Source organism: Aulonocara stuartgranti (genome assembly GCF_965226115.1).
Source record: "Aulonocara stuartgranti genome assembly, chromosome: 3".
In the NCBI taxonomy this organism is placed as follows: domain Eukaryota; kingdom Metazoa; phylum Chordata; class Actinopteri; order Cichliformes; family Cichlidae; genus Aulonocara; species Aulonocara stuartgranti.
The window spans coordinates 3,390,164-3,415,900 of NC_138941.1; the positions used below are offsets into that span (position 1 = coordinate 3,390,164).

The 25,737-nt window shown below is 43.2% G+C and overlaps 1 protein-coding gene across 1 annotated transcript; it reads left to right on the forward strand.

Annotated features, from left to right (window-relative positions):
• Window positions 1-993: 993 nt before the first annotated feature.
• LOC309702407 (protein NLRC3-like) lies at window positions 994-18,136 on the forward strand. The gene is made up of 10 exons (XM_082527125.1): window positions 994-1,063; window positions 2,793-2,922; window positions 3,178-3,279; window positions 4,272-4,350; window positions 4,512-4,698; window positions 4,827-6,624; window positions 7,551-7,724; window positions 7,998-8,165; window positions 16,777-16,823; window positions 16,972-18,136. The coding sequence occupies exons 2-10, from the start codon at window positions 2,804-2,806 to the stop codon at window positions 17,502-17,504; spliced, it is 3,207 nt and encodes a 1,068-aa protein (XP_082383251.1). The 5' UTR covers window positions 994-1,063; window positions 2,793-2,803; the 3' UTR covers window positions 17,505-18,136.
• The last annotated feature ends 7,601 nt before the right edge of the window (window positions 18,137-25,737 follow it).

Below are 25,737 nucleotides of genomic sequence, written 5' to 3' on the forward strand. Positions count from 1 at the left end.
ACTTCCAGCTTCTTTTGCTCGGCTACAGTTTGGATGGATTTGCATTTAAAGATGCAACAAGACTAAAATGGTTAGGGTCAGGAGGTCAAAGGTCAGAGCTCCTGTGGGTCTGAGGGCGGCCTCACGCTGGAGAAGGATGAAGGAGTCTGACCTGAGCCAGTGTTTGACATGAACACATCAGCACTGCTGTCAGTGAGCCTAACGACAGCCGTTAGCATCATTTCAGTGTTTCAGTCATAAAAACACTTCCTGTCTCTGTGGTGGTTACAGTGACATCATGCAGTTTGTGCTTTGACCTCCAGAGGGCGACAAATCAGCACAGACAGAGAGCTCCATTCAAACTTTGCTGCCATCAGGAATAATTCTTCAAATATAATCATCAGTGTTTGAGCAGTTATGATATCAGGGACAATCTAGACATGTGTGACAATACTGAACATGTCACATGACACACCTCAAACATCATGTGATCCACTCTCAGTCTGCACTTTCATTCATGACTTCAACAGGTTGAAATGAGCTTTGAAGAAACATTCAGTGAAATAAATCTTTCATGGATTCATGTGAGCAGCAGATGAACTTTGTACCAACAACATCTTCAATAACAGAGTCTGAATGAAGCTCAGGTGTTGATGCTGCTCACTGATTGGACGCTTGGTTTCAGCTCTGCTCTCAGTCTTTACTGCACAGGTGAAGGTAGAAAGTGTGACTGGATCTATAGACTGGAAACAGAGAAACATGCTGAACATTTGAAGCTTTGCAGCAGAAATGTTCATGTTACAAATACAGCAGAGCTGATCTGGGATCAGTGTGTTCACACCTGCAGCTACAACAAGGTTTCATGTCTCCACACGTCAGCATGTGAACTTTACTCTGACTCAGTCTGAGCAGTCAGACGGCATATTTTTAAAGTTAACACATCAGCACACACAGAGCTGAGCCCCTCCCACCTGTGCTGAGTTTCAGGTGGAGCCCCGCCTCCTTCCAGGAAGCAGCTCACCTGTGTGTCCGTGTTTAGTGTCCAGGTGTGGAGTGGAGCTTGTTGTTGGTGTGTGAAGAAACTGTAAGTTTGCTTTGTTTCCTCCTTTAACAGTTTGTCTTTAGGAACTTTACTGTTTGTTCAGCTCGTGTTTGATTTCTTCACACAACAAACTGTGTGTGTTTGTATTTCCGGTCTCTCCATTAAAGTCAGTGTGTAATGTTTCCTGGCTAACATCAGCTGTGTGCAGCTTAGTTCAGCACAAATCTGCCGCTCCATAGTTCACGGTAACGGACTCACAGCTGGACCAACGAGGCCGAGTGTGTCCGCCACTCTGAGCTACGTTCGTGTTTGTGTACTTGTAGTTTGTACTTTGAGTTCACTCAGAGCCCACAGAGGACGCAGCGTACGTGATGACGTCACAGCCCTTTACCTCCTTTACTGTCACTGTGATTAATATTTACACACGAGACACCTGCAGAGCTCTGACGCTGAGCTAGCACACGGCATGCTAACGCTAAGCTAAGCTAACACTAAGCTAGCACACAGCATGCTAACGCTAAGCTAACACTAAGCTAACGCTAAGCTAGCCAAGAACCCAGAGTGACGTAAAGCTGAGTAAACACTGACCCCAGACCAGCACCGTGATAAAGTGAGCTGCTGCTGCTGAACTTGAACAGGTAACAAAGTGATGAGCAGTCAGGCTGCAGGTTTCTACCTGTTCATGTTTCTACAGTAGAATCACTTTGAAGTGTCTTTGTGCTGTTTCATCTTTGATTTGTGTTCATAAACACTCAGAGAAACATCACGTGACCTCATCAGGATCTGTGTTGGTGTGTGGGGCTGTACCTCAGCTTTATGTTGTTACATGCTCATTTGTTCATTTCACACAGTAACATCAAAGTAATGTTATGAGGAGTAATGAAGTAACGTACTCCATTACTTTTAATCAAAGTGTTCTGTGTAATATGTGTAATAATGACTGTTTTGAGTAATGACCAACACTGATCACAACAAAGAGGAAATGCCTCCAACATGCACAAACATTTGAGCCACAACATGCAGTTAATGTGCACAAATGTCTTTGATATGCTGCTCAGTGATGGTGGTGACTGTCAGAGCAGAGCTACTGAGAATCAATAAGTAATATCAATGATGGGATCAGAATCACTAAATTCTTCTCATCCCTGTCAGTATCATACATGTGCTGTATAATGTGATAAATGTAGAGGTGCTGGCTGTTCTCTCACTCTGCTGTTTAGCTGTAAAGGACGCCTCCCTGCCTTTGTCTCATTCATGACCTTTAATAGTCTCTTCTAACATGCAGAGATCTGTATGATCTGTTTCATAGAGTCTAACCAGCCTGTACAGGTAACAACAACAGTCACTGCATCACTGACACACAAACGTCATCTCTGTCAATAACAACATTCATACATGGAATAAAAACACATCAGTGGATCATTGCTGGAGCTGATGTTTGTGCTCCTGGTGCAAAGGCTCTCAGTTTCCTCCTTGAAATAACATCAGTGGTGGGTCAGCGACATGCTTTCTTTCCCTCTCAGGTTTAAATATCTGGGACTCTCCACCGTTTGGTTTTAGAGCTGAAGAAGCTTCTCTGATGAAACGTCTTCCAGAAACTTAAAGACGTCTCTTTTCTCTCCAAGCTCCTTAGATCACATGACCTGGATGACTGAACCTACAGACATATTGACCTGGTTTCATGGTCACATGACAGGTCAGAGGTCAGCGACTGTAACTCAGTTCCTCCTGTTAATGTGAACTCACTGAGTGTTTGTGGTTTACCTCTCAGACTGACTGAAGATGATGATGGAGGAAGAGGAGGACAGAGCAGAGTCTGCAGGGTCCAGCTGTCCGTCTGTGAGGAGTGACCGGTCCAAAGATCCAAATCCAGCCTTCAGTGGTGAACCTGGAGCAACGAGGTCAGAGAGCTGAACTCACTGAGTAACAGAAATAATTCTGCACTGACATTATAATCAGTGTTGACTCTGGTTGATTGTCTGACTGTGTTTGTGAGCTGAGAGGAAATGAAAATGAGTTTGTAACAAAAATCAGTTTTGTCCAGTTTTCCTGTAAAAAGCTGAACTCTAATCTAAGAGGATGTTACTGACAGGAAACAGCTGCATTATCTGCAGTCTGTGTGATCACAGCTGCTTCAATCATGTTTGTGTCTGCAGAGGTCAGAGGTCACAGTCTGCAGGGTCCAGCTGTCCGTCTGTGAGGAGTGACTGGTCCAAAGGAAAGAATCCAGACTTCAGTGGTGAACCTGGAGCAACGAGGTCAGAGAGCTGTGATGACTCCTTTACATGTTTGTGTTTCCTGGATAAATATGACCTGAAACATCCTCAGATTGTTACAAAGATTCATTAAAAAGAAAACAATGAAAGAGAAAAGATCCAAATGTTCGACTTGGTCATTTGCTGTTTGAGGACAGTGATGCTCATATCTGTGGGGAAAGTGTGACCTGAGTGGGTTCATGTTTGTCTTTAAAGAACAGAGCTGCTCTGATTCTCTTTGTGTCTGATCTGTTAAACAGTCTGAGAGGTCACACAGAGACCCAGCAGCTAAAGCCTGGATCATACTGGCTGCTGTTACTCCATCAGGACAACACTGAACCACAGTGGTGTGGATGTAGTGGATAAATCCCACCATACTGATGCTCAGAGTTAACCACAGGGAACAAAACCAGATGTTACCTTCAGATTGTGACCTTTGGAGTGGACGATGCAGATTTCAATAGAGAATAAATGTTGTTGTTTTTCAGCTGTGAAGAAAGAATCTAATTTTCTGAACTTAAGAATTTATGATGCTGGAAACAACATGGAGACTATAACACAACATTTCCACTGTGTTCATAGAATGAATGTAAAACTGTCAGACATTCATTAAATATGCAAAATGTCTACAGAAGCATCAGAGGGTCAGACGTGAAGCACTCAGTGATTTTGATCAAATGACTCATCAGTTATTGATCTGTACTACACTGATCTACCACGTTAGTAAAGCTGGTGTTCTGGTGGTGGAGGGAGACTCGGATCATGTTCTGGTTTTGGAGCAGTGATCTGCTGATGGTTCAGTTTGATGAGCTTCTTCAAAATCATCCCTGACATCACCACTGAAAGGACGTCCATGAAAACAGACTGAAAATTACTGATATGTTCACAATCTGAGAGTTTAAAACTTGACAGACTTGATTCAGATGAAGTTATTTGAGCAGAAACTCCTGGATCTTTATCCTGTGTTGATCTAATCCTTCATGGTTCCTCCACAGAGTGGACCAGCAGAGCTCAGAGGTTCCCAGTGGTCAGTCTGCCCAGCAGCATCAAACACAGCTGGACTCCATATTTATGGTCTGTACATGTACAACAACTACTGTTACATCTGTTCTGTTCACAGTCATCTCCATGCTGCTCTTTGTAGACCAGTGGATCGTCAGTGTGTCCAACATGGATCTGATGTTTGGCTCCATGATTTCAGTCTGATTGGCTCATTCATAAATATTCTGTTCCAGCTGCTGGAGGACAACATCATCACTTTTGTGAAGAACGAGCTGAAGAAGATCCAGAAGGTTCTGAGTCCAGATTACCCAGAATACTTTGAGAGTCAGAGGAGCAGCAGCAGAGAGGCATTTGTGAAGATCACAGTGGACTTCCTGAGGAGAATGAAGCAGGAGGAGCTGGCTGACCGTCTGCAGAGCAGTAAGAGGATTTATCTAAAGATTTAAGCTGCTGGATAAATGAACATTTTCCAGAGATGGAAGATGGAGCAACATGTTTTAAAGATTAGTTCTTTTTGGAATTGAGTGTTTATTTTTCTTCTCATTCAGAACTTCAAACTGCAGTTTTTCACCGTAACCTTAAATCCACCCTGAAGAAGAAGTTCCAGTGTGTGTTTGAGGGCATCGCTAAAGCAGGAAACCCAACCCTCCTGAATCAGATCTACACAGAGCTCTACATCACAGAGGGAGGGACTGCAGAGGTCAATGATGAACATGAGGTCAGACAGATTGAAACAGCATCCAGGAAACCAGAAAGACCAGAAACAACCATCAGACAAGAAGACATCTTTAAAGCCTCACCTGGAAGAGATGAACCAATCAGAACAGTGCTGACAAAGGGAGTGGCTGGCATTGGGAAAACAGTCTTAACACAGAAATACAGCCTGGACTGGGCTGAAGACAAAGCCAACCAGGACATCCAGTTCATATTTCCATTCACTTTCAGAGAGCTGAATGTGCTGAAAGAGGAAAAGTTCAGCTTGGTGGGACTTGTTCATCACTTCTTTACTGAAACCAAAGAAGCAGGAATCTGCAGCTTTGAAGACTTCCAGGTTGTGTTCATCTTTGATGGTCTGGATGAGTGTCGACTTCCTCTGGACTTCCACAAAACTACAATCCTAACTGACCCTAGAAAGTCCACCTCAGTGGATGTGCTGCTGATAAACCTCATCAGGGGGAAACTGCTTCCCTCTGCTCGCCTCTGGATAACCACACGACCTGCAGCAGCCAATCAGATCCCTCCTGACTGTGTTGGCATGGTGACAGAGGTCAGAGGGTTCACTGACCCACAGAAGGAGGAGTACTTCAGGAAGAGATTCAGAGATGAGGAGCAGGCCAGCAGGATCATCTCCCACATCAAGACATCACGAAGCCTCCACATCATGTGCCACATCCCAGTCTTCTGCTGGATCACTGCTACAGTTCTGGAGGATGTGCTGGAAACCAGAGAGGGAGGACAGCTGCCCAAGACCCTGACTGAGATGTACATCCACTTCCTGGTGGTTCAGGCCAAAGTGAAGAAGGTCAAGTATGATGGAGGAGCTGAGACAGATCCACACTGGAGTCCAGAGAGCAGGAAGATGATGGAGTCTCTGGGAAAACTGGCTTTTGATCAGCTGCAGAAAGGAAACCTGATCTTCTATGAATCAGACCTGACAGAGTGTGGCATCGATATCAGAGCAGCCTCAGTGTACTCAGGAGTGTTCACACAGATCTTTAAAGAGGAGAGAGGACTGTACCAGGACAAGGTGTTCTGCTTCATCCATCTGAGTGTTCAGGAGTTTCTGGCTGCTCTTCATGTCCATCTGACCTTCAGCAACTCTGGACTCAATCTGCTGGAACAACAACAAACAACATCCAAGAAGTCTGAAACAGGAGAATCTGCAAAGAAACACTTCTACCAGAGTGCTGTGAACAAGGCCTTACAGAGTCCAAATGGACACCTGGACTTGTTCCTCCGCTTCCTCCTGGGTCTTTCACTGCAGACCAATCAGACTCTCCTACGAGGTCTGCTGACACAGACAGGAAGTAGCTCACAGACCAATCAGGAAACAGTCCAGTACATCAAGGAGAAGCTCAGTGAGAATCTGTCTGCAGAGAAAAGCATCAATCTGTTCCACTGTCTGAATGAACTGGATGATCGTTCTCTAGTGGAGGAGATCCAACAGTCCCTGAGATCAGGAAGTCTCTCCACAGGTAAACTGTCTCCTGCTCAGTGGTCAGCTCTGGTCTTCATCTTACTGTCATCAGAAGAAGATCTGGATGTGTTTGACCTGAAGAAATACTCTGCTTCAGAGGAGGCTCTTCTGAGGCTGCTGCCAGTGGTCAAAGCCTCCAACAAGGCTCTGTGAGTAAATCTGTGATCATGTTTATTTTTAAAATGTTGATTAAAAGTGGTCATAGATTTCTTCCATGACAGATCCATGTCCTAAAACCATGAGACAGCGTAGTTGTATAGTATAAAAGAAAAAAGGAGAACTTTTGACCACAATATTGTAACTTGAATGAACTTTTGATACAGCCTTTAAACATAAAATTTATGAACAGAATCGGTGACAAAGGGCAGCCCTGGTGGAGCCCATCACCCACCGGACTTATTACTATCCAACGTATTGCCGGCTATGCCAACCAAGCTCTTGCAATGGTTGTAAAAGGATCGAATGGCCCGTAGAAATGGCCATGAAATGTTTCTCAGTTTTATTATTTTCAGTCACATCTGTTTTTGATTATTAACTGAATATTTTAAAATTCAGGCTTTTTATGTTATACAAAACATCATATTTTCTTATGATGTCTTGTATTGATTCTGAAGGAATAGTTTTCATCAGTATCGCAGATACCAGCCTGAATTTTACTTTGTATTGGATCAGAAAGGAAATCAGTGGCATCACACATCACTTACAGCAACTTCAGTACCTCTTCATTTTAATAAACTGGGGGGAGGTGCACCAAGATTCAGTATGAGATAAAGAATTATTTTTAACTGTAAGGTTGGAGAAATCTGTTGTTGGAAATTGGAAGAACAGGTCATCTTAAAAATCACTGCATTGTAGTTTTATTCAGGCCCCTTCAATCTGTGATCGCTGTTGCTTTGCATTGTAAATGCTACTATTACAAAAGTCACAAATATTAGTGTATGTGTGTGTTGTTGGGTAATAAACCAAAAGAACAGAATCTACCAGCACCTCACTGATTTCTGCTTAAAAACAATAAAAAAGCAATAAAGCTCTGATTTGTTTGGTTGATCTTGTCTCCCTTCCACCTTGATTTCAGACTGAGTGGCTGTAACCTGTCAGACAGAAGCTGTGAAGCTCTGTCCTCAGTCCTGAGCTCCCAGTCCTCCCATCTGACAGAGCTGGACCTGGGTAACAACAACCTGCAGGATTCAGGAGTGAAGCTTCTGTCTGCTGGGATGAAGAGTCAATACTGCAAACTGGAAACGCTGAGGTCAGCTCAAGCAATATCGATTTTTTTTTCATCAATTAACATCATTTAATCAATTTCATTTGGAAAAAATTAACAGTTTTTATGTTTTGTTTTTTTAATGAATCCATGCAAGTCACACTAAACTGCCACATTTGTCTTTTGTAACATGAGGCAATAAGGATTCCAGCATGTCCTGAAACAGTGTTGAAATATTGTAAATGTAGTAGCTCCTCATGGCACCATGAATATACTTTAACACAAGTGTTTCATGTCTTCTTGTCATCCTTTCTTCAGACTGAGTGGCTGTAACCTGTCAGACAGAAGCTGTGAAGCTCTGTCCTCAGTCCTGAGCTCCCAGTCCTCCCGTCTGACAGAGCTGGATCTGGGTAACAACAACCTGCAGGATTCAGGACTGAAGCTTCTATTTTCTGCAGTGGAGAGTCCAAAGTGTACAATTCTCAGGTCAGGATTCAGTCTTTTCTGATGATGATTTAAAACCTGAGTCAGGTCGATAAATGGCTTACTCATTTACAACAGACATGATTTGTCAAATCACCTTATATCTAACCCAAAGGTCCTGTGTTTTACTACTTTGATTTTTTAGTAAAACACAGGACCTCTTAATATTTATCTAAGAGACCATATATAATTTTTTTCCCTGGATCATGTGTGTACCCTCCTGGTTGGAGCTCCAGCAGCCTGTATCAGTGAATGGGACTTTAAATGAAATTGCTGCCCCTGTCAGGAAGAGGTCTGAGTGACACACAAAACAGAAAATATGAGCACTGCATGTGTCTGAGGCTACTCAGATACAGACCTGAATGAGACACTAACTTTGTCTCTGAGAGATAACTTTTATTATTAAATACACTTCATTTCTCATCTGTGTAGAGAATGTAGAGTTTGACATGCTAATATTACAAAATGAAAAATCACACTGAGTCACAAAGAAATTGTTTTGGAGTATTTATGGTTCAGCTGATGAAATTGTTCAAACAAACCAGTAATTTACACCGAAACAGCACAAGTGAAACTTTTTCGAGGGACTTACACTAAGCCTGTCCTGGTATACCTGTAGAGCCCAGCTTCTATGGACCATGAGCTTAAGTTCTGTGCTGCTCTGATTTATTGCCCGTGCTGTCTTTCAGTTCAGCTTTGTCGAGTCTCTGGTAGGATTTCTTTTACATGACCTGTGTAAAAACAAAACAGGAAACACATTAAGCTGAAGTAAGATGCACAATTTGAAAAATGGGGCACAAAAAATGTTGCTGCTTTCTGGAAAGTGCGTCTAAGAAGACCCAATGGAGAAAGTGAAGAGAAAAATCAAAGATTAAGAAGAAGAAAATGGCAGAGGCAGTTTCTCTTGGACTGCCTGCAGATGGGGTGAGACTCTAGAAACAGGGATGATTGGAGAAAATGCAAAGAGGCCATAGGATAAACCAGGAGATGAATACTCTGGTGTTCTGGGGATAGTGGGAGTGAGAGGGAGAGATGCCAGTAAATGATTTCAAGGATAAATTTGAGAGAATCAGAGCTAAGAAACCAAAGCAAGTGGGGAACTACAAACATATGGACAGACTCATAATTAGGCCAAAGACACATTAAAGCAATTATTACAGGTTTAGAAACAGGGATGGATATGAAGGAGCTTAGCATGAATTTGCATTGAGGAAAGAATAGCAACGAGCATCAGAGGAAACAGTTAGGAAAACTAAAAGGATGTACTGGCAGGAATACTGCAGTACTTTAGGAAGAACTACCGTATTTCCCGGACTACAGAGCGCACCTGAATATTAGCCGCACAAGCTAAAATCGGGGGAAAATCCTGTTTTGTACATACATTAGCCACACCTGACTAAAAGCCGCAGGTGTTTCAATGTTGACTTATCATATGTAAGAGAATATGCACAAAGGGAATTGTCAGGAAAGAGATGGCTGTTTGGAGAAATCACTTTTATTAATATTTTGAAAAACAAGTTATGGGTACATATTTGCATAACTTTTTAGGTATATGTACAAGTAGCGGTAATTACAAGTACAAAACATGTACTGTGCTTCATAAATGAGTAACAAATGTAGTACATAACAATAACCTACAGCACACCAGAACAATTGATTCGGACTACCTTTTAGGCTCAGGTGCAGTGACACGGCTTTAACAAGAAGAAAAGTCAGTCATTCACCACCATCTTCCTGCGCACTAAAACCACCAAAGTCCTCTTCTCCAGTGTCGGAAACAAACAGGCTCAGGGTGGCTTCGTCATCCACTCTCAGCTTCTTTCTTTCGTTGTCACTTTCAAAACCAAAGAAATCCTCGTTGTCAGTGTCAGAGTCGAACACCCTCAGAAGGGCCGTGGCGGTGTCCTCCTCTCCATCATGCAGCATTCAGCCCTTCGAAATCTGTTGGTGATCGTGGATGTTTTCACACTTTTCCACGCTGTCAGAATCCAATGGTGGAGTTGAGCATAACTTGCTTTTTGCAAGTTTATCGCCGCTCATCATCCAGGCCTCCAGCTGAACGGGTAGCGCTACTTTGAAGTTTGTTTTTCGCGCTACCTCGTACTGCACTACGTTGCCTGACGGATGGACATGTGACCAACATACCACTCTTGAACCCCAATCCTTCCGCCAGGCAACGTAGTGCCGTACAACAGCGGAACAAACAAAACAAATCCGCTCATGGACAATCCATAGAAAAGCCGCACCTGACTAAAAGCCGCAGGGCTCAAAGCTTGTGCAAAAAGTAGCGGCTTATAGCCCGACAATTACGGTACACCAGTTCAGAATGTGTGGAGTACAGTTAAGAACATGAATGCAGACAGGAAACAACAGCAGCTGTTGTAAAGTAAATTCAAACTCCTTCATTAAATGCAGCTGGTTGAGTTGAAAACAATGGAGAATGATTGTGTTACGTTGTTTATTCTCTATAGAAATGGAGCAGGAGTGCATGCAGAGCTGGACGTGGGCTGTATATACATGCGTGTATCTGTTTTGTCTGTGAGCAGAGAAAACAAAGCGCTGGAAATGTCATATTGAAATGTTAAATCAGGAAAATCCTGGAGAAGAGGATAGTTCTAATGTTCAGTTTGTAATGTTGAATTCAACACAGCTCTTAAATGCATAAAAATGACTTCACCTGACGTCAGACTGAACAATCGGATTAGCTACTGATATTGATTTAACCCGTTTAGACCTACCATAGAACCAAGTCCGCCAGAGCTTATATTATATTTTTACATGCTGTAGAGCCATTTTTGGGAGCATTTCAAGTTGCTATACATCAATACAACCATTACAGCCTAAATTTTAATAATATGTATGTATTAAGTGCATAGTAATTACATAAATTGCAAAAAAGTGCAATAAACTACAAAAAAATTGAAAATCGTTTTTGTTTTTTTAACATATATTTCTAGTTAGAGAAATTTAAGAGGCTTATCCCTCAAAACTGTAAATACAAAAAAGTTGCACAAAATAGTTTCCCACCTCAGGAAATTTATTTTGAGTGCCTTCATAGTTTTATTTTTGAAATACACCAATTTTTATATACTGCAGGAAAAACGAAAATAAATATTATACTGCAAATTTGCAAAAAAGCAGCATATGCATCAAAATAAACTATTTCCAGCAGTGCAATATGAGTCCTAAGCATATGTGGAAGGAAACTGTAACCTAGGACAAGCTGATGGCATAAGATGTAAATACAACTCCTCAGGTTTCATATGCAAAAAAAATTATTGCGCTAGCTCATGTGATTACAGTGCTACCGGGATTTAAAAATAGTTGCGCAAAACGGAGTGTGCCCACTCTGACCAGTTTTAAAGGGTTAAAGCAAGAAAATATGGTATTAGCATTAGATGCCAATTCCTATTAACCTTAAATTAGCATTACCTGCTAATGGCAGTCTACTTAGCATTAACTCCTCACTAATGTAATGCTAATTCACCCCGCCTTTCGCCCTATGACAGCTGGGATAGGCTCCAGCGCCCCCCGCGACCCTGAAAAGGATAAGCGGAAGCGAATGGATGGATGGATGGATAGACGTAGGTGCTAATGGCGGCCTACTTAGCATTAGCAGCTCAGATGTTGTAATGCTAGGGAAAAGAGTGTTAGCATTAGCCGTTCACATTGTTATAAAGTTAAGGGAAATAGTGTTAGCATTAGCTACTCACATTTTTAAAAAAAGTAAGTGTTAGCATTAGTGCATAATGCTAATTCACATCAAATTAGCATTAGTTAATAACGGCAGCCTATTTAGCATTAGCAGATAATGTTGACCTTGGCCCACTGGAAAAGTTCAGAACTAAAGATTTAGGAGTGTTTCTCGATAGCTCTTTCTCGTTTGAGAAACAAATGAATTCTGTTATTAAAACCAGCTGTAAGGTTTATATTGTTGATTGTCATTTATGCTTAGAAATATTTACTCATATATGCTTAGAGTTGTATAATCGATTGCATAATGATAGAGGTTTGATCCTGAGTAGTGTGTAAAGACTCTGTGTGCCTTCCAGAGTGCTCTGGCATGCACACAGCACTTGGGGCCATGAGAGAGGTCGTACCCTCTCTTACTGATTTATGGTGTAGGACAGGGGTCTCAAACTCAATTTAGCTGGGTGCCGCTGCAGGCAGAGTCTGGGTGAGGCTGGGCCGCATTAGGTTTTCCACAAGAAAGGCATGGTTAAAAAAATTCCAATCCTCTCAAATCTCTTTATTTTTATTTTTTAATACAAAATATGAAAAATAAATAAACAAATTAAGAATTAATAAGAAAATAAATCAATCTGTAATACATAAATAAAATAATAAGATATTTTTAGTCAGTGAACTTGTGTGTATCTTTCAGTCTTCTATATCTGCTGTATTTAGATTGAAATGTCTGTATTAACAGTTCTATAACCTTCTTCTGAACATGAATGGAACACTGGAGAAAATGAACTGTTCTTCTGAACATGGCTTCTCTTGCCTACTCCTTGCTGCTAGAGACCTGGCAGCGTTTCCTCTCGCATAGCCGAGCCAGATTTGGCCTGAGGGAGGAAGCAGTTGCGGCCCTCAGTATGTCTTGAAGATGATCATCCGTAAGTCTGGACCTGTACTTGGACTTATTGAAGTTCAAAGTGGAGAAGAGCTTTTGGCACAAGTATGTGCTACCAAAAAGGCACATGGTCCGCTTGAACATTCGGGAAAGCCGAGGGAAACTAGGGCTCAAGTCTCTCAAAAATTGTCCAAGCTTGTCTGCTTTTCCACTCACCTCCCTGAACTTTGCTTTGAGTTCAGAGTTGCACTGCAGCTCAATGAGCTCCATTTGAAGCACAGAAGGGGCATCTTGCACATCAAAGGGGTCCGCATAAATGTGAAAGGTGGCTCTGTGTGTCTTGAAGTCAGCAAATCTGTGATCAAATTCCTCCTGTAGCCTCAAAATGACATCAACATACTCGTCAGCACTGAATGGTGTGCCTGCATCCACGAGTGCCTTGCATGCTGGGAAATGGCAAAGGTTTGTCTGAGAGAGCTGAGCTTTCCAGAGCGCCAGTTTTGTGGAGAATGCTCTCACGTTGTCATAGGCAGCACTGACAAGTTGCCCCTGGCCTTGTAACGTCTTGTTCAGTACATTAAGCTCATGTGTCATATCAACAAGAAAAGCTGAGTCCATGAGCCATTTGGGATCAGTTAGCACAGGAACACTAACTCCATCCTTCTCCATGAAGGCTTCACTTCTGCTCTCAACTCAAAAAGTCTCTTTAATACATTTCCCCTGCTGAGCCAACGTACCTCAGTGAAGTCGAGCACATCCCCATATTCTGACTCCATTTCCTCTAAAAAAGCACAGAACCTTCGGTGCTTTAAGCCCCTGGATCTGATTTGGTTGATGCATTTCACAACAATAGACATCACATTGTCAAACTTCAGGCATTTGCTGCAAAGGACCTGCTGATGGATGATGCAGTGCAGAGCAATGGCCTCCTCCACGCCTTCCTCTTCCAGTTTGTTTTGTGCCACCAGTCCATGTTTCCTCCCTGTCATTGATGGCGCTCCATCTGTTGTTATTCCAACAAACCTCTTCCATGGCAAACCAACATTCTCAATGGCATCACACAGCTTGTAAATATCTGCTGAGCGGTGGTCTGGCCATGCATTGGAATTACTGTGAGCAGCTCCTCCATCACTTCAAAACTGTCATCAACACCACGGACATACATTGGGAGCTGGGCAGTGTCGGTGATGTCTGTGGTCTCATCAAGAGCGACTGAGTATACACTGAAACATTTGGCTTTCTCACACAGTTGGTCATAAATGTCACTTGACAGGTCAGAAATGCGATCTGCTGCGGTGTTGGCAGAAAGGCTGATGTTGCTAAACCGACCTTTCTTTCCCGGACAGACTATATTTGCAGCCTGTAATATGCACTTTTAGACAAATGCACCTTCTGTGAATGGCTTCCCTGCTTTAGCAATCATCTCACTAACCACGTGGCTCCGACTGCTGCATTATTCTCTTTGGTTGCTTTCTTGGAGAAATCTTGCTGCCTCAGTAGATCTGTTTTAAGACTGGCAACCCGGTTCGCTCTCTCGTCTCCCTGGTATTTTGCATCCAGCTCAGCATGTCTAGTTGTGTAATGACGTTTCAAATTGTATTCCTTGTGCAGCGCAACTTTCTCTGTGCAAATAAGACAGGTCGGGGTGCCCCTGTGCTCAACAAAGAAATATTGCATTTCCCACTTTTCCTGAAATTGTCGGTGCTCATCACCAACCTTTCTCTTCACCGCAGGCTTTGAAAAAGACATGTTTGGGGCTATGTGACATTTATAATTCTACTTGGTGTCACTGTCGCATTGAAGTTTCAATCAAGCGTTTAGCCGACGGACGGGGAACGTCTCAACGCGTAGAGAACGTCATTTCTGCTTCTTTTTCTTGCAACCGTAGCACGGCGATCGGCAGATAAAAAGCCGGTAGCAGTCTCCTTTGTTTTTACGCTCGATGTTCATGTCTTTCATGACGACACGAACACCGTGGCGTTTGCAGATGGTAGAAAGTGCAGGGATAGCGAGCGCAAAAAAGGCGACTGCTCACGGCGCCGGGCTGTTGTTACAGGAGAAAGAAGCGGAAATGACACCGTGACATATAACAAATAACATCAGCTGTTTCTGATGTTAGTTGTTTTGACTGCTTTTACATTATATTGAAATATATGTAATGTTCATGTTTGCTGCAATGCAAACGCAGTGATGCAAATAAAAACATGGAGCCACAAATTACGGTGCGACCCTATAATTAGTCCGGGTTACCGGGGACTGTTGTTGCCGATGAACAGGTGTCGCTATGTGACTGCAGACTAAATTGGGCTGCATTGAGTTCATGACTTTTCTTTTATCCCGCCGCCTACGCATCACTGTGAGAGTTAATATGAGATCTCTCTCTGTGGAAAAATAACTTTAAATCCCACTGACGTGTGTATAAATCTATATACGTATAATGTCCCGCTGGGCAGCAACTTAAAAAAACAACTTTTTTTTGAAGTGTTGTGAACGCAGCGCGCTGGGGCGAATGTCGGCGTTTGCCCAATAGAAAGGAGGAAGCCAGCCAGGCACAGAAAGAAAGAAACACTCCAGGGCAACGCTGCTGGAACTTTGACTCATTGAGAAATGTTTCCCTGCTTGCATCAAGCCCGGCTGGTGTCCCCTGAGATCCATATCCCACCCTGATTGGTGGCTTAATTCAGCTCCGCCCACAACACTGTAAAGTGTCATACATTATCAAACTAACATTACATTTTCATATTAAGGTGGGGCCAAAAACTATCGTCCTGCGGGCCGCAATTGGCCCGCGGGCCGCGAGTTTGAGACCCCTGGTGTAGGAGGACACCTACTCTGTGTCTGGTTAAGTATAAGAGCCCTTTGTTAGGGGGACCGCTGGACTCTTAGCACCAGCTTTGGGGTCACAGGGTCACATCTGGAACACACACACAGACACACACACACACAGACACACACACACACACACACACAGACACACAGACACACACAGACACACACACACACAGACACACACACACACAGACACACACAGACACACACACACAGACACACACACACACAGACACAGACACACACACACACAGACACAGACACACACACACACACACACAGACACACACAGACACACACACAGACACACACAGACACACAGACACAGACACACAGACACAGACACACACACACACACACACAGACACACACACACACACACACACAGACACACACACACACACACACACACACAGACACACACACACACACACACACAGACACACACACACACACACACACACACACACACACACACACTATGCACAGACTGGTACTCTTTGTTCATACCTGTGTAAGACGTCATAATGAACTTGTGCATATTCATGTAAGCTCAATAAAGAGCAGTGTTACGAGGGAGCAGACGAGAGCGACTGAGGTCAAGTGAAGGAACGGCGCTGTCACAGTTCTCTCCCTCATCAATTGTCTGGTTCCAGCGGTGGGTCTGTGCTAGACGACCCATCAGCAGCTTTTTCCACTGGTTACCAGTACGTGGTAGAATCCACTTCCAGATCTGGTTGTCTTTAAATCTGTGAATGGATTGGCTCCATCTTATCTCTCTTTAACAAAAGAATCCAAGTGGAGCCCTCAGGTCTGCAGATAAGCAGCTTCTGACCAGAACTAGACGTAAAAACAGAGGTGAGCTTTATCGATGGCTGCAGCCAAACTCTGGAACAGTCGCCCTTCACATCAGGTCGTCACCAACACTGGACATTTTTAAAAGCCGGTTGGAAACACATTTGTACTCTGTAGCTTTCAATCCTGACCAGTCTTTATAGTCATTACTGTGTATGTTTCCTATTTTCTCTCTACTCTGTGCAGCACTTTGGCTCAAGCTGTTTTTAAATGTGCTGATAAATAAATGTAGGTTTCTTTGAATAAAACAGTGGAGCCGAGCTTTGAGCTCAGTGTGTAACAGTGTGTGTGTGAGAGCCATGTAATGTCCATGTGTGCATGCTGACTGTGCTGCTCTGACCCCCCTCCTCCTTTCAGGGTGGAGCCTGCTGGAGTCCGATGGTTGAGACCAGGTCTGAGGAAGTGTAAGTGTGTTTTTAATGGGATTCATGAAAACAAAGCAGCACACATTCAACCATCTTCATCATGTCAGGAGTCATCATCAAAGTGTCAATCAATGAACAGATGATGGATCAATAACTGCAGCTGGATTGTGTTTGTTCTCTCCATCAGATTCCTGTCAACTCACAATCGACACAAACACAGTGAACACAAAGCTCCAACTGTCTGACAACAACAGGAAGGTGACACGTGTGGAGGAGGTTCAGTCATATCCTGATCATCCAGACAGATTTGATGATTATCAGCTGCTGTGTAGAAATGGTCTGACTGGTCGCTGTTACTGGGAGGTCGAGTGGAGAGGAGACGTTTCTATATCAGTGAGTTACAGAAGCATCAGAAGGAAAGGAGTCAGTGCTGACTGTTTGTTTGGATGGAATGATCAGTCCTGGAGTCTGTTCTGCTCTGATGATGGTCCTCGTCATGTCAGGCACAATTACAGACAAACATCCATCTCCTCCTCCTCCTCCTCCTCCTCTGTCTCTAACAGAGCAGCAGTGTATGTGGACTGTCCTGCTGGCACTCTGTCCTTCTACAGAGTCTCCTCTGACACTCTGATCCACGTCCACACCTTCAACACCACATTCACTCAAACTCTTTATCCTGGGTTTATGGTCTGGTCTGGTTCCTCAGTGTCCCTGTGCTGAGTGGAGTGTAAAGAGTGTCTCCTGTTACAGAAACACTCTGACTGTTGAACAGATAGTTCAGTCTGTACATGTCTGTCTCTTTCACTCACAAACACGTTTTCAGATTCATGGATTCAATCAGTTGATGTTTGAAACTCTTCTAAATGATTCCTTGTAAACTTCTTCAGTCACAAACAAACAGGAAGTGATGTCACATGTGTTCCTGTCCACACAGCAGAATGAGTCTATTGCTGACAGTGATGTACAAACAGAGTGAGCATTTCTGAGGCCCAAAATAAACTGAGTAGTTCACTGAATGAACAATGGACTGTGAGCTCAGTTCCTTCATCATTAGTATGGATTATATATGTATATGTATTATATTAGTATCATATATATCAGGTGCTGCTGCTTTCAGTCATTGTGCAAATGTGCTGTTTGTAAGCTTGTAAAGCTGCAGTCAGCTGAGACTGAAGAAGTCACCTGATCAGTGAGCAAACGTTTCTGAAAACGTCCAGATGAACAGAATCAACCTTTTGGGATCAGCCAGCAATGCAGCATCATTGTTGTTCAGCTTCAGAGGTTTGCAGGAATGAACTGATGACCAGAAACAGCTGCAAAGTCCAAGAAAATACCAGCTGGAGTTCAGCTGCATTTGAAGAAGTCAAAGAAAAGTAAGGATGGCAAAGGGCGACGTTTTCTTCCAAAGAGCTGCAAACATGGTCGACGCCTCATTAGAAGAATCATCTGGACATTTGTGAGGAACTCTAACCAAGAAAGCAACGTCACACAGATCCAACAGACAGTTTCCATGACTGCAAGTGTTGAGTGGAAAAATGCTACATTGCATTATTGCATCCTCTCACCACAGGAGGCGCTGTTGGCACCACTGATTGCTGATCAGCTGTTCTCTGATGATCTGATTGATACTGTGAATAACGGGACTCACTGAACTCTGTGACACAGTGAAGATTACAGAGTTTAACTTCACCCTTTAAGACTGACCACAGAACCAAGTCCGCCAGAGCTTTTGTTATATTTTTACATGCTGTGGAGCCATTTGTGGGAGCATTTCAAGTTGCTATACATCAATACAACTGTTATAGCCCTAATTTTAATAATATGTATGCATTAAGTCCATAGTAACTACATAAACTGCAAAAAAACCTCTGCTCATCCATCTCTGTGTGTATCAGGATACATTTGGTTCATAATACACAGAAAAATCAGAGTTATTACCTGTAATAAATGTGAAAGATTCCTGCAGTGATAACCAGGCAGGACTGAAACACATCCAAGCTGTCACCACGGTAACAGCACCGCCCATCCACAGGTGAGGGGAGGAGCAAAAAGAGGGACTTTGACCATTTTATACTAAAAACACTCAACTAATGTTTCTAATATGAAACAAATAAGCCCACATTAATGTGAGCGTTTATTAAATAATAATAATGATGATTTCCTCCTGATCTCATTTCCACAGCAGAGAAAACTGTGGTGTATATTGAGCAGTGTTGGGACTAACGCGTTATTAAGTAACGCGTTACAGTAACTACGTTATTATTGTGGTAACGAGCACGGTAACTAGTTATTATGCCAAAACCGGGAACGCGTTACTCGTTACTGGGATTTAGATAGGCTCGTTATTCGTTACTTCGTGTGGTGGCTATCGCGGAGCTTCCACAGATTCAATAACATTAGCAAGTGGTGGAGGCCAGCAGGTGGATGAAGGAAAGGGGACGCAGAAGGAAAAGAGACCCGAGGCGGCCGCCGGTCCGAGTGTGAACTGAACTTCAGGTAAGAAGTTATGACCTGCAGTCTCTCTGGGTCAGATATAAACCAAGCTTAGGTGGAGTTTATTTTCATTGTGCTGACTTTTCCGTACTGCGTGCTAGCTAGCATGACGGAGTTTCTATACAGCTGGGTGGTGCTATGAAGTTAATGATGTTGCACTTTATTTTGTTCATAAGTTATTAGAGTTGCCAACCGTCCCGTCTGGTATTCAGAGGAAATATTACGCGTTTCTTATTGAGGTGAAAAGGAACAGTTTGTCCCGTAATTCAGCTACAATGGAAAAGGCACAAAGCTGGAGTTACTCTGTGTCTTTGCTGCACAGCTGCCTCTTCTTCTCTCATTCTCCCCCCTCCCTCTCCCGTTTCTACTTCAATCATGAAACTGATCAGTGATCAGCTGATCGGCTCTCTTGTTTGTTTATCGCCCACTTTGCGCCGAAAGAGGAAACCAGCGGATGTCGCGCTAAACAACAGCAGCACGTTTAAGCTTGATCAGCTGTTGTTAGAATTTATTTAATATTAATTTCTAGTATCAGCTGATGTTTGCTGGAGCCACAGCTGTAAAGCTGCTGGTCATGATGTCGGTTTGGATATGTGGTGAGAGGGAAACATGAAGATGAAACCAGGAGATGTCCTTACTGGATCATCAGAGCTGAACAGGTGATGGAGAAACAGGTTTACCTTTTAGGTGACATGGATGAGTTGAAGTTATGAACTGTTTCTGAGAGACAAATAACACCAGGATCCTTTTCTAAGTAGCTGACAGCTGGTAACTGTGCAGGGGCGGGTCTAGCAAAGTGTTGCCAGGGGGCAGGTAGGGCATTAACAGGGAGAGGGGGGCACAAAGAAATACTTTTCTTTCTTATTCTCATTTAAAATGTCTCGCTTTTAAAAAATAATTATCTGAGTCTTGCAACAAACGATTGATAGATTGATGCATATATACCATCAGAACAGTGCACATCACTGTCACAACAGTGTTTATTATCATTCAAAGGCTTTATGATTTTTCCTATAATGGTGGGCCGGTCTCTAGTCAAAATGCCCGGGCCAATTTTCTGTCCCAGTCCAGCCCTGTATGCAGCTCATCTGCAGTCTGGTGTTACCTACATCTTCCTATTCAGAAGGCAGAATTTCCGAGTTCTGAGTACAATCGAAAGCACCACGACTGCAGTTTTTGTGTTGGATGTAAAAGGCGCACATGACGCTGTGACGTAGGCTAGAATCATGGCAGCAGTCAATGACGGTCCAGGCGTGGGATTTCTCTCGTGGAAATGTGCACATTATCTTTTCCTTTCTATTGGTCGGTGGCACAGTGCACTGTGGCAAGTAAGCAAGCTAGAAGGCTGCAAAGTTATGGAAGCAACACATTAACAAGAGAATTCTGAGTAAAACCAAAGTTACTTTCCCTAGTAACTAGTTACTTTGAAAGTAACGAGTAACTTGAAGTAACTGAGTTACTTTTGAGAGAAGTAACTAGTAATGTAACTAAGTTACTATTTTAAAGTAACTTACCCAACACTGATATTGAGGTGGAGGGTGTGGTCTGTGGCTCAGGTGTAGAGTGAGGGTGGGGTGCACCACAGCAGCATGCTGGGACTGCTGAGGGTGGAGGAGGGAGTGATGATGACATCAGAGCTGCAGCACAGAGACCAGTGAACACACAGTCTGTTCATCTTTGCATAGATACAATATACAGCACAATATTGAATGACAGACACGCTGTGGGAGCTTCCACAGATACACTGACGTCAGCATCCAGAGTCCTCCTGCTGCTCCCCCCTCAGAGCCCCGTGATCAGCACCAACACATTCAGTTAGATGACAGAGTCCAGCTGCAGCTAGAATCAGCTCCCCTCTGTGAACAACAGCACAGCGTCAGTGTTTCACACTCAGTGAAAGGAGGAAACAGCAGAAGAACACCATGTGTGCTACGTTTCCCAGGACACACTACAAACTGCACAAATACAGAGCAGCACGTGGAAGGACCTGGAGCTGCATTTACAGAGCTGCAGACAGCGTGATGTCCAGTATGGACAGGTGGAAGGAACCAAGTCCTCAGCTGGAACACTCGTGTTTGTCCACAGACAGGAAACACAGCAGGAAACTTCCTCACAGAAGTGCAGCTCATGGATAACACACTTCCTGTCAGTCAGAATGAGGCTGCAGCCAAACACAGAAAGGTGTTTTTGTCCAGATGAGCCCAGAGAAGAAACACGAGTGTTCACAGACATCAGAAGCTCAGAGAGGTGAAACATGAGGTTGGAGTCCTCGTCAGCATCCAGAAGAGCTGCTGTGAAACCCTGAGTACTCATGACAGACTCTGATGGCACAAACACATCATGATTCAAACAGAAAGACAAACATGGAGCTCCTGATCCTCCTGCATGAGAACAAGCTGACATGAGCGCTGTGTCTGAGAGTGTCTCCCTGTCACAGTGACAATAACACAGCTGCTGCTCACAGTCATTAAACTGACCTGAGGTCAGCTGTGCTCCTTACATATGAACCATGTGACCTCACATCAGTGCTGTGGATGACTGTAGTCATAGAAGAGTAGAGCTGTAGCAGGTGGTGTGAGGAGGAGGTGGTGTATTGTAGTTAACGCAGTACTGAAACACTCCAGCAGAGGGCGCTGTTAAGTCCTTATTGTAACACAGTTACTGTGTGCAGTTAGACTTCATACATAATCTGCACTTATTTCCATCAGACATGCTGTCAGTAAATGATTGGTTTCTATTGATTCTACTTCCTGTTGACTCGTTTGATGACAGTGAAACAATCACAGCTGATTGTGTGATGATGTAAACTGTCACTGTTACATTCAGTGTGTGTGACATAATGTTAGTGCAGGCTGATAACAGCCTGGTTCTGTTAGAAACACATGAACGTGTCCATAGATCAGTGTGTGTTTAACATGAGAGCTTCAGCCCTGCTGATGTGTTAAATAAAGACATGCAGGAAAACTGATGAGACTCTGAAATAACTCTTTATATTTATAATGTAACTCTGCATCAAAAGAACAACAAAGGATCCCAGACAGGTTTCTGTGAACAAAGACCATTCTGATGTTTCTGTGTTTCTAACACTTTGACATTATTAGTAAACAGACTGCAGTGAGCAGCATTTATAAAGAGCTTCTATATAAAGATATGACAGCTGTTTGACAAGTTTATCACTCTGTGTTTGGACCTGATCAGTCCAGCTGTTTACTTGAAACATGTTCATTTACCTGTTCTGTTATATTCATGTTCTTGTCTCTGTTGAAAACACATTTTAATGTCCCTCAGATTTTTCTCCCAGATGAATAAATATAAAAATGACACAAACTGACTGCAGCTACTTTTTGTCCTTTCTGTCAAAAACCTTCATGTGACTCATGAGAGACACGTTTCAGCTGTTTGTGACAGATCAGAGGCCAACAAGTCATTTATAACACTTTCCATCATTGTTTAAAGTTCTCAGTGTTTCTGTGTTGCTGCGTATAGGATCTCCCAGCATCATCACTGTGCTGTCCAATCATTGTGTGCGAGGTTACCCTTATAGTGCGATGTGTGTTTGCACAAAGAGAAGCATGTGTGTCAAATATAAATAAGCACAGAACAGAAACAGCTGCTCGTTTCTTCTGTTTAGAGTCAAGTTAGTGTTTTGTGTCTTTGTTTGAGGCCTGATGTCGAGCAGAGGTGTGTGTAACTGCACTGCTCTGTTATATGTGTGAAGTGTGTGCTTCTCTTCAGCATCATCTTTGTCACTGCTGATTCCTTTGTGTCATCATGTGTTGAGAAGAGAGAACAGTTATAACGGAGGAGCAAAAGGAAGCCCTGAAATCTGCATCAACAAGGAAGTGTTGGCTCACCAGTGATCCCAGCAGAGCCACTGGTTTGGCTCCAGTTGTTCTAGATTCAATGATGTTGTTGCTACAGATACATGTCAGCATCTTTATTGAATTTAATATGAAGCAGAAATGGTGTCATTAGGAGAAGAAGAGGAGAACAAGTCCGGCGAGGAGGCAGCAGCTCTTAAAGATGAAACAGCAGCTCAGCCCTGAGCTCAGAGAGCTGCACATGAAAAAGCTCCTCAAGCAGATCCTGTCAGAGGTTTGTCATCAACAGGAGGAACTGTTCACATCATAGGATGAAGATGCTGTCAGCTGGATGAAGAAGGTTATTTAATGCAAACGTTCACACTGAAGTCAAATTGTTGTCGTGTTGAACAGATTCATGTACTGATCGTCTCCAGAATGTTAGAAGAGCTTCAATGAATCATTAGAAACAACTTACAGCTGCACAGCTGTGTCAAACACATCTGTGTGTCATTGTGGGATTGTTGTGTTTCTACATGTGACACACGTCTAAAACATGCACACAATCTGAACACAAACAGGGACTCATGTGTTCCCACAGCCAGATGCTGAGAGCCATTTCCTTGTAGTCCTGTGTCTACATACATGAACCATTAGATGTTATTGGAATGATTGTCAGCTCTGATAGTTTCATGTGTGTTTAGCTGGACGCTGTTTGATCCTCGACATGTTTAAAGGTGTCCAGTCCTGAGACACTGGGGCTGGAAACAGCTGTGATGTCATTGGACTGTCACACAGACAGAAGTGCATGAAGCGAGCAGCCGAGGAGCCGCTGATGTTTTGGATTCAACAGCATTTGAAAGGTCGACACAGACACATTTGCACACAGAAAGCTGAATCTGTCATATGCCACAGTGAACTCACTGTTCAGTGTTTTTCAGGAAGCTTCTTAACTGCCTCTGCTGCCAAACAAGCAGCTGATGTCCTTGAGAAGAAGCTGAAGAAGTCTTCAACAACAAATACAGGAAGTGGACTTTCAAATACTAGATTCACTTTAGACTCACAGAGAAATGACTCAACCAGCTGTGTTTGACTCTATGAAAGGTCAGTGTGTGTCTGCACACAGACTGTTGTGTTGGACTGTTATTCAGTTGTCTGCTGAATGTTTTCAAATGTCTGCATCTCAGCTGTGATGAGGCTGGGGGTCATGGGAGGCCACCGTAGCAGCCTCTTCAACATCATGACATCATCATAAATGCTGCTGGACTGTCTGATGGGCTGACGGTGAAAAAGCCGTCGGGAAGGAAACAGAAGACGTTTCAGAGGCTGCAGCAGATTTCTTTGATTCGGGGCCTTTTTCAGCTTTATTGGACAGAGCAGTGAAGATAAGTGACAGCAAAGCAGAGAGAAAGGGGGCGTGGCCCGGGTCAAAGCCAGGCCAGCTGCTCTCCACCTCGTGGTCACCTGCTCATCCTAGTGAGCTCCACCAGCAGCCCTTTCACACACTTTACACTGTCAAACACTGTGTGTGGACCTCAGCTAACAACAGGCTACATTTAAGTCTGGACTACATGCTTTTATATTGTTTTTATTCCATCAGCAGCTCAACATCATGAGCAGCTTTGACATAAAGACATCAAACTCAAGCTGACTTTAAACTACTTTTAATACAGGGGCTCAAAAACAACAACATCTTTATTATATATCAGGACAGAAAGTCATTTCATCTCAAAGGGAAACAGCTTTATTTGGAATAACCAGCACTATCAACTGGTTTGGGATCTCCACCAGTTTCATGTCTTTGCAGCTTCTCCAACAAAGTTCCTGTAAAATCAGCATGTTTGTCTTTATTGGTTTGATAGTGATTGATTATTCAGTCCCAATCTGCTGTCATCTAAAGAACAAAATGATGTTTCTATGAGTCACAAAGCTCCAGATGTTGTCGGCTTCACAAAGAAAACAAAGAACTTAAACACAAAGTGTTTGGAGCCAAAATGTTCCCAAGCTGCTCTTTTTGAAATGGCAGAGGTACAGTGGTGTCTAACAGCACACTGTGGAAGGCAAACATGTTATTGTTGGATGAAACTTCATGAATCCTTTGTAGATTTGAGCTGTTGGAGCCTTTCTTTTCTCTTCAGGTGTACAGATGCTGAGGAGGCAGGTGAAGCAGGTGGAGCTGTTGTGATGCTGGCAGAGGGTGTGTCTTAGTAACTCTGTGAGGCAGAACTGGATCCAACATTGTGGATGTGTTGATGTTGGAGCCATTAAGAGTCTCTGGCCACACTGTAGGATTTCCCTTTGATCCACTGTGGGGGCATTTTGGAGTCTGTCAGTGAAACTCTTCATGTTTGTGTTTGACTCCAGTTTATAGAAACAGAGAAATGTGTCATGCTTTTGTTCGGCCTCCACAAATACACACATTTGTTCATTGGTTGGACTTTTTGGAAGGAGACACATTGAAAACCATGTTAATAAGATCTTGTTGTTTCCTGTGGATCCGACACAGAGAGTGGACTTCAGACAGAAAGCGTGGAAGAGATTTTAGAGGCCGTGTGTGGCAACAGGAAGTTTCTGTGTGTTTGCTGATCTTACATGTGGAAAACAACACGTGATGTTTGTGAAGTTCTACAATGATCATTGTTCTCACAGCATTTTGAGTG

Coding starts and splice junctions, on each gene's coding strand:
- LOC309702407 (XM_082527125.1), top strand. CDS start 2,804: ATGATGATGGAGGAAGAGGAGGACAGAGCAGAGTCTGCAGGGTCCAGC. Junction 4,699..4,826: donor GGCTGACCGTCTGCAGAGCA/GTAAGAGGATTT, acceptor CTTCTCATTCAG/AACTTCAAACTGCAGTTTTT. Junction 16,824..16,971: donor GAGACCAGGTCTGAGGAAGT/GTAAGTGTGTTT, acceptor TCTCTCCATCAG/ATTCCTGTCAACTCACAATC.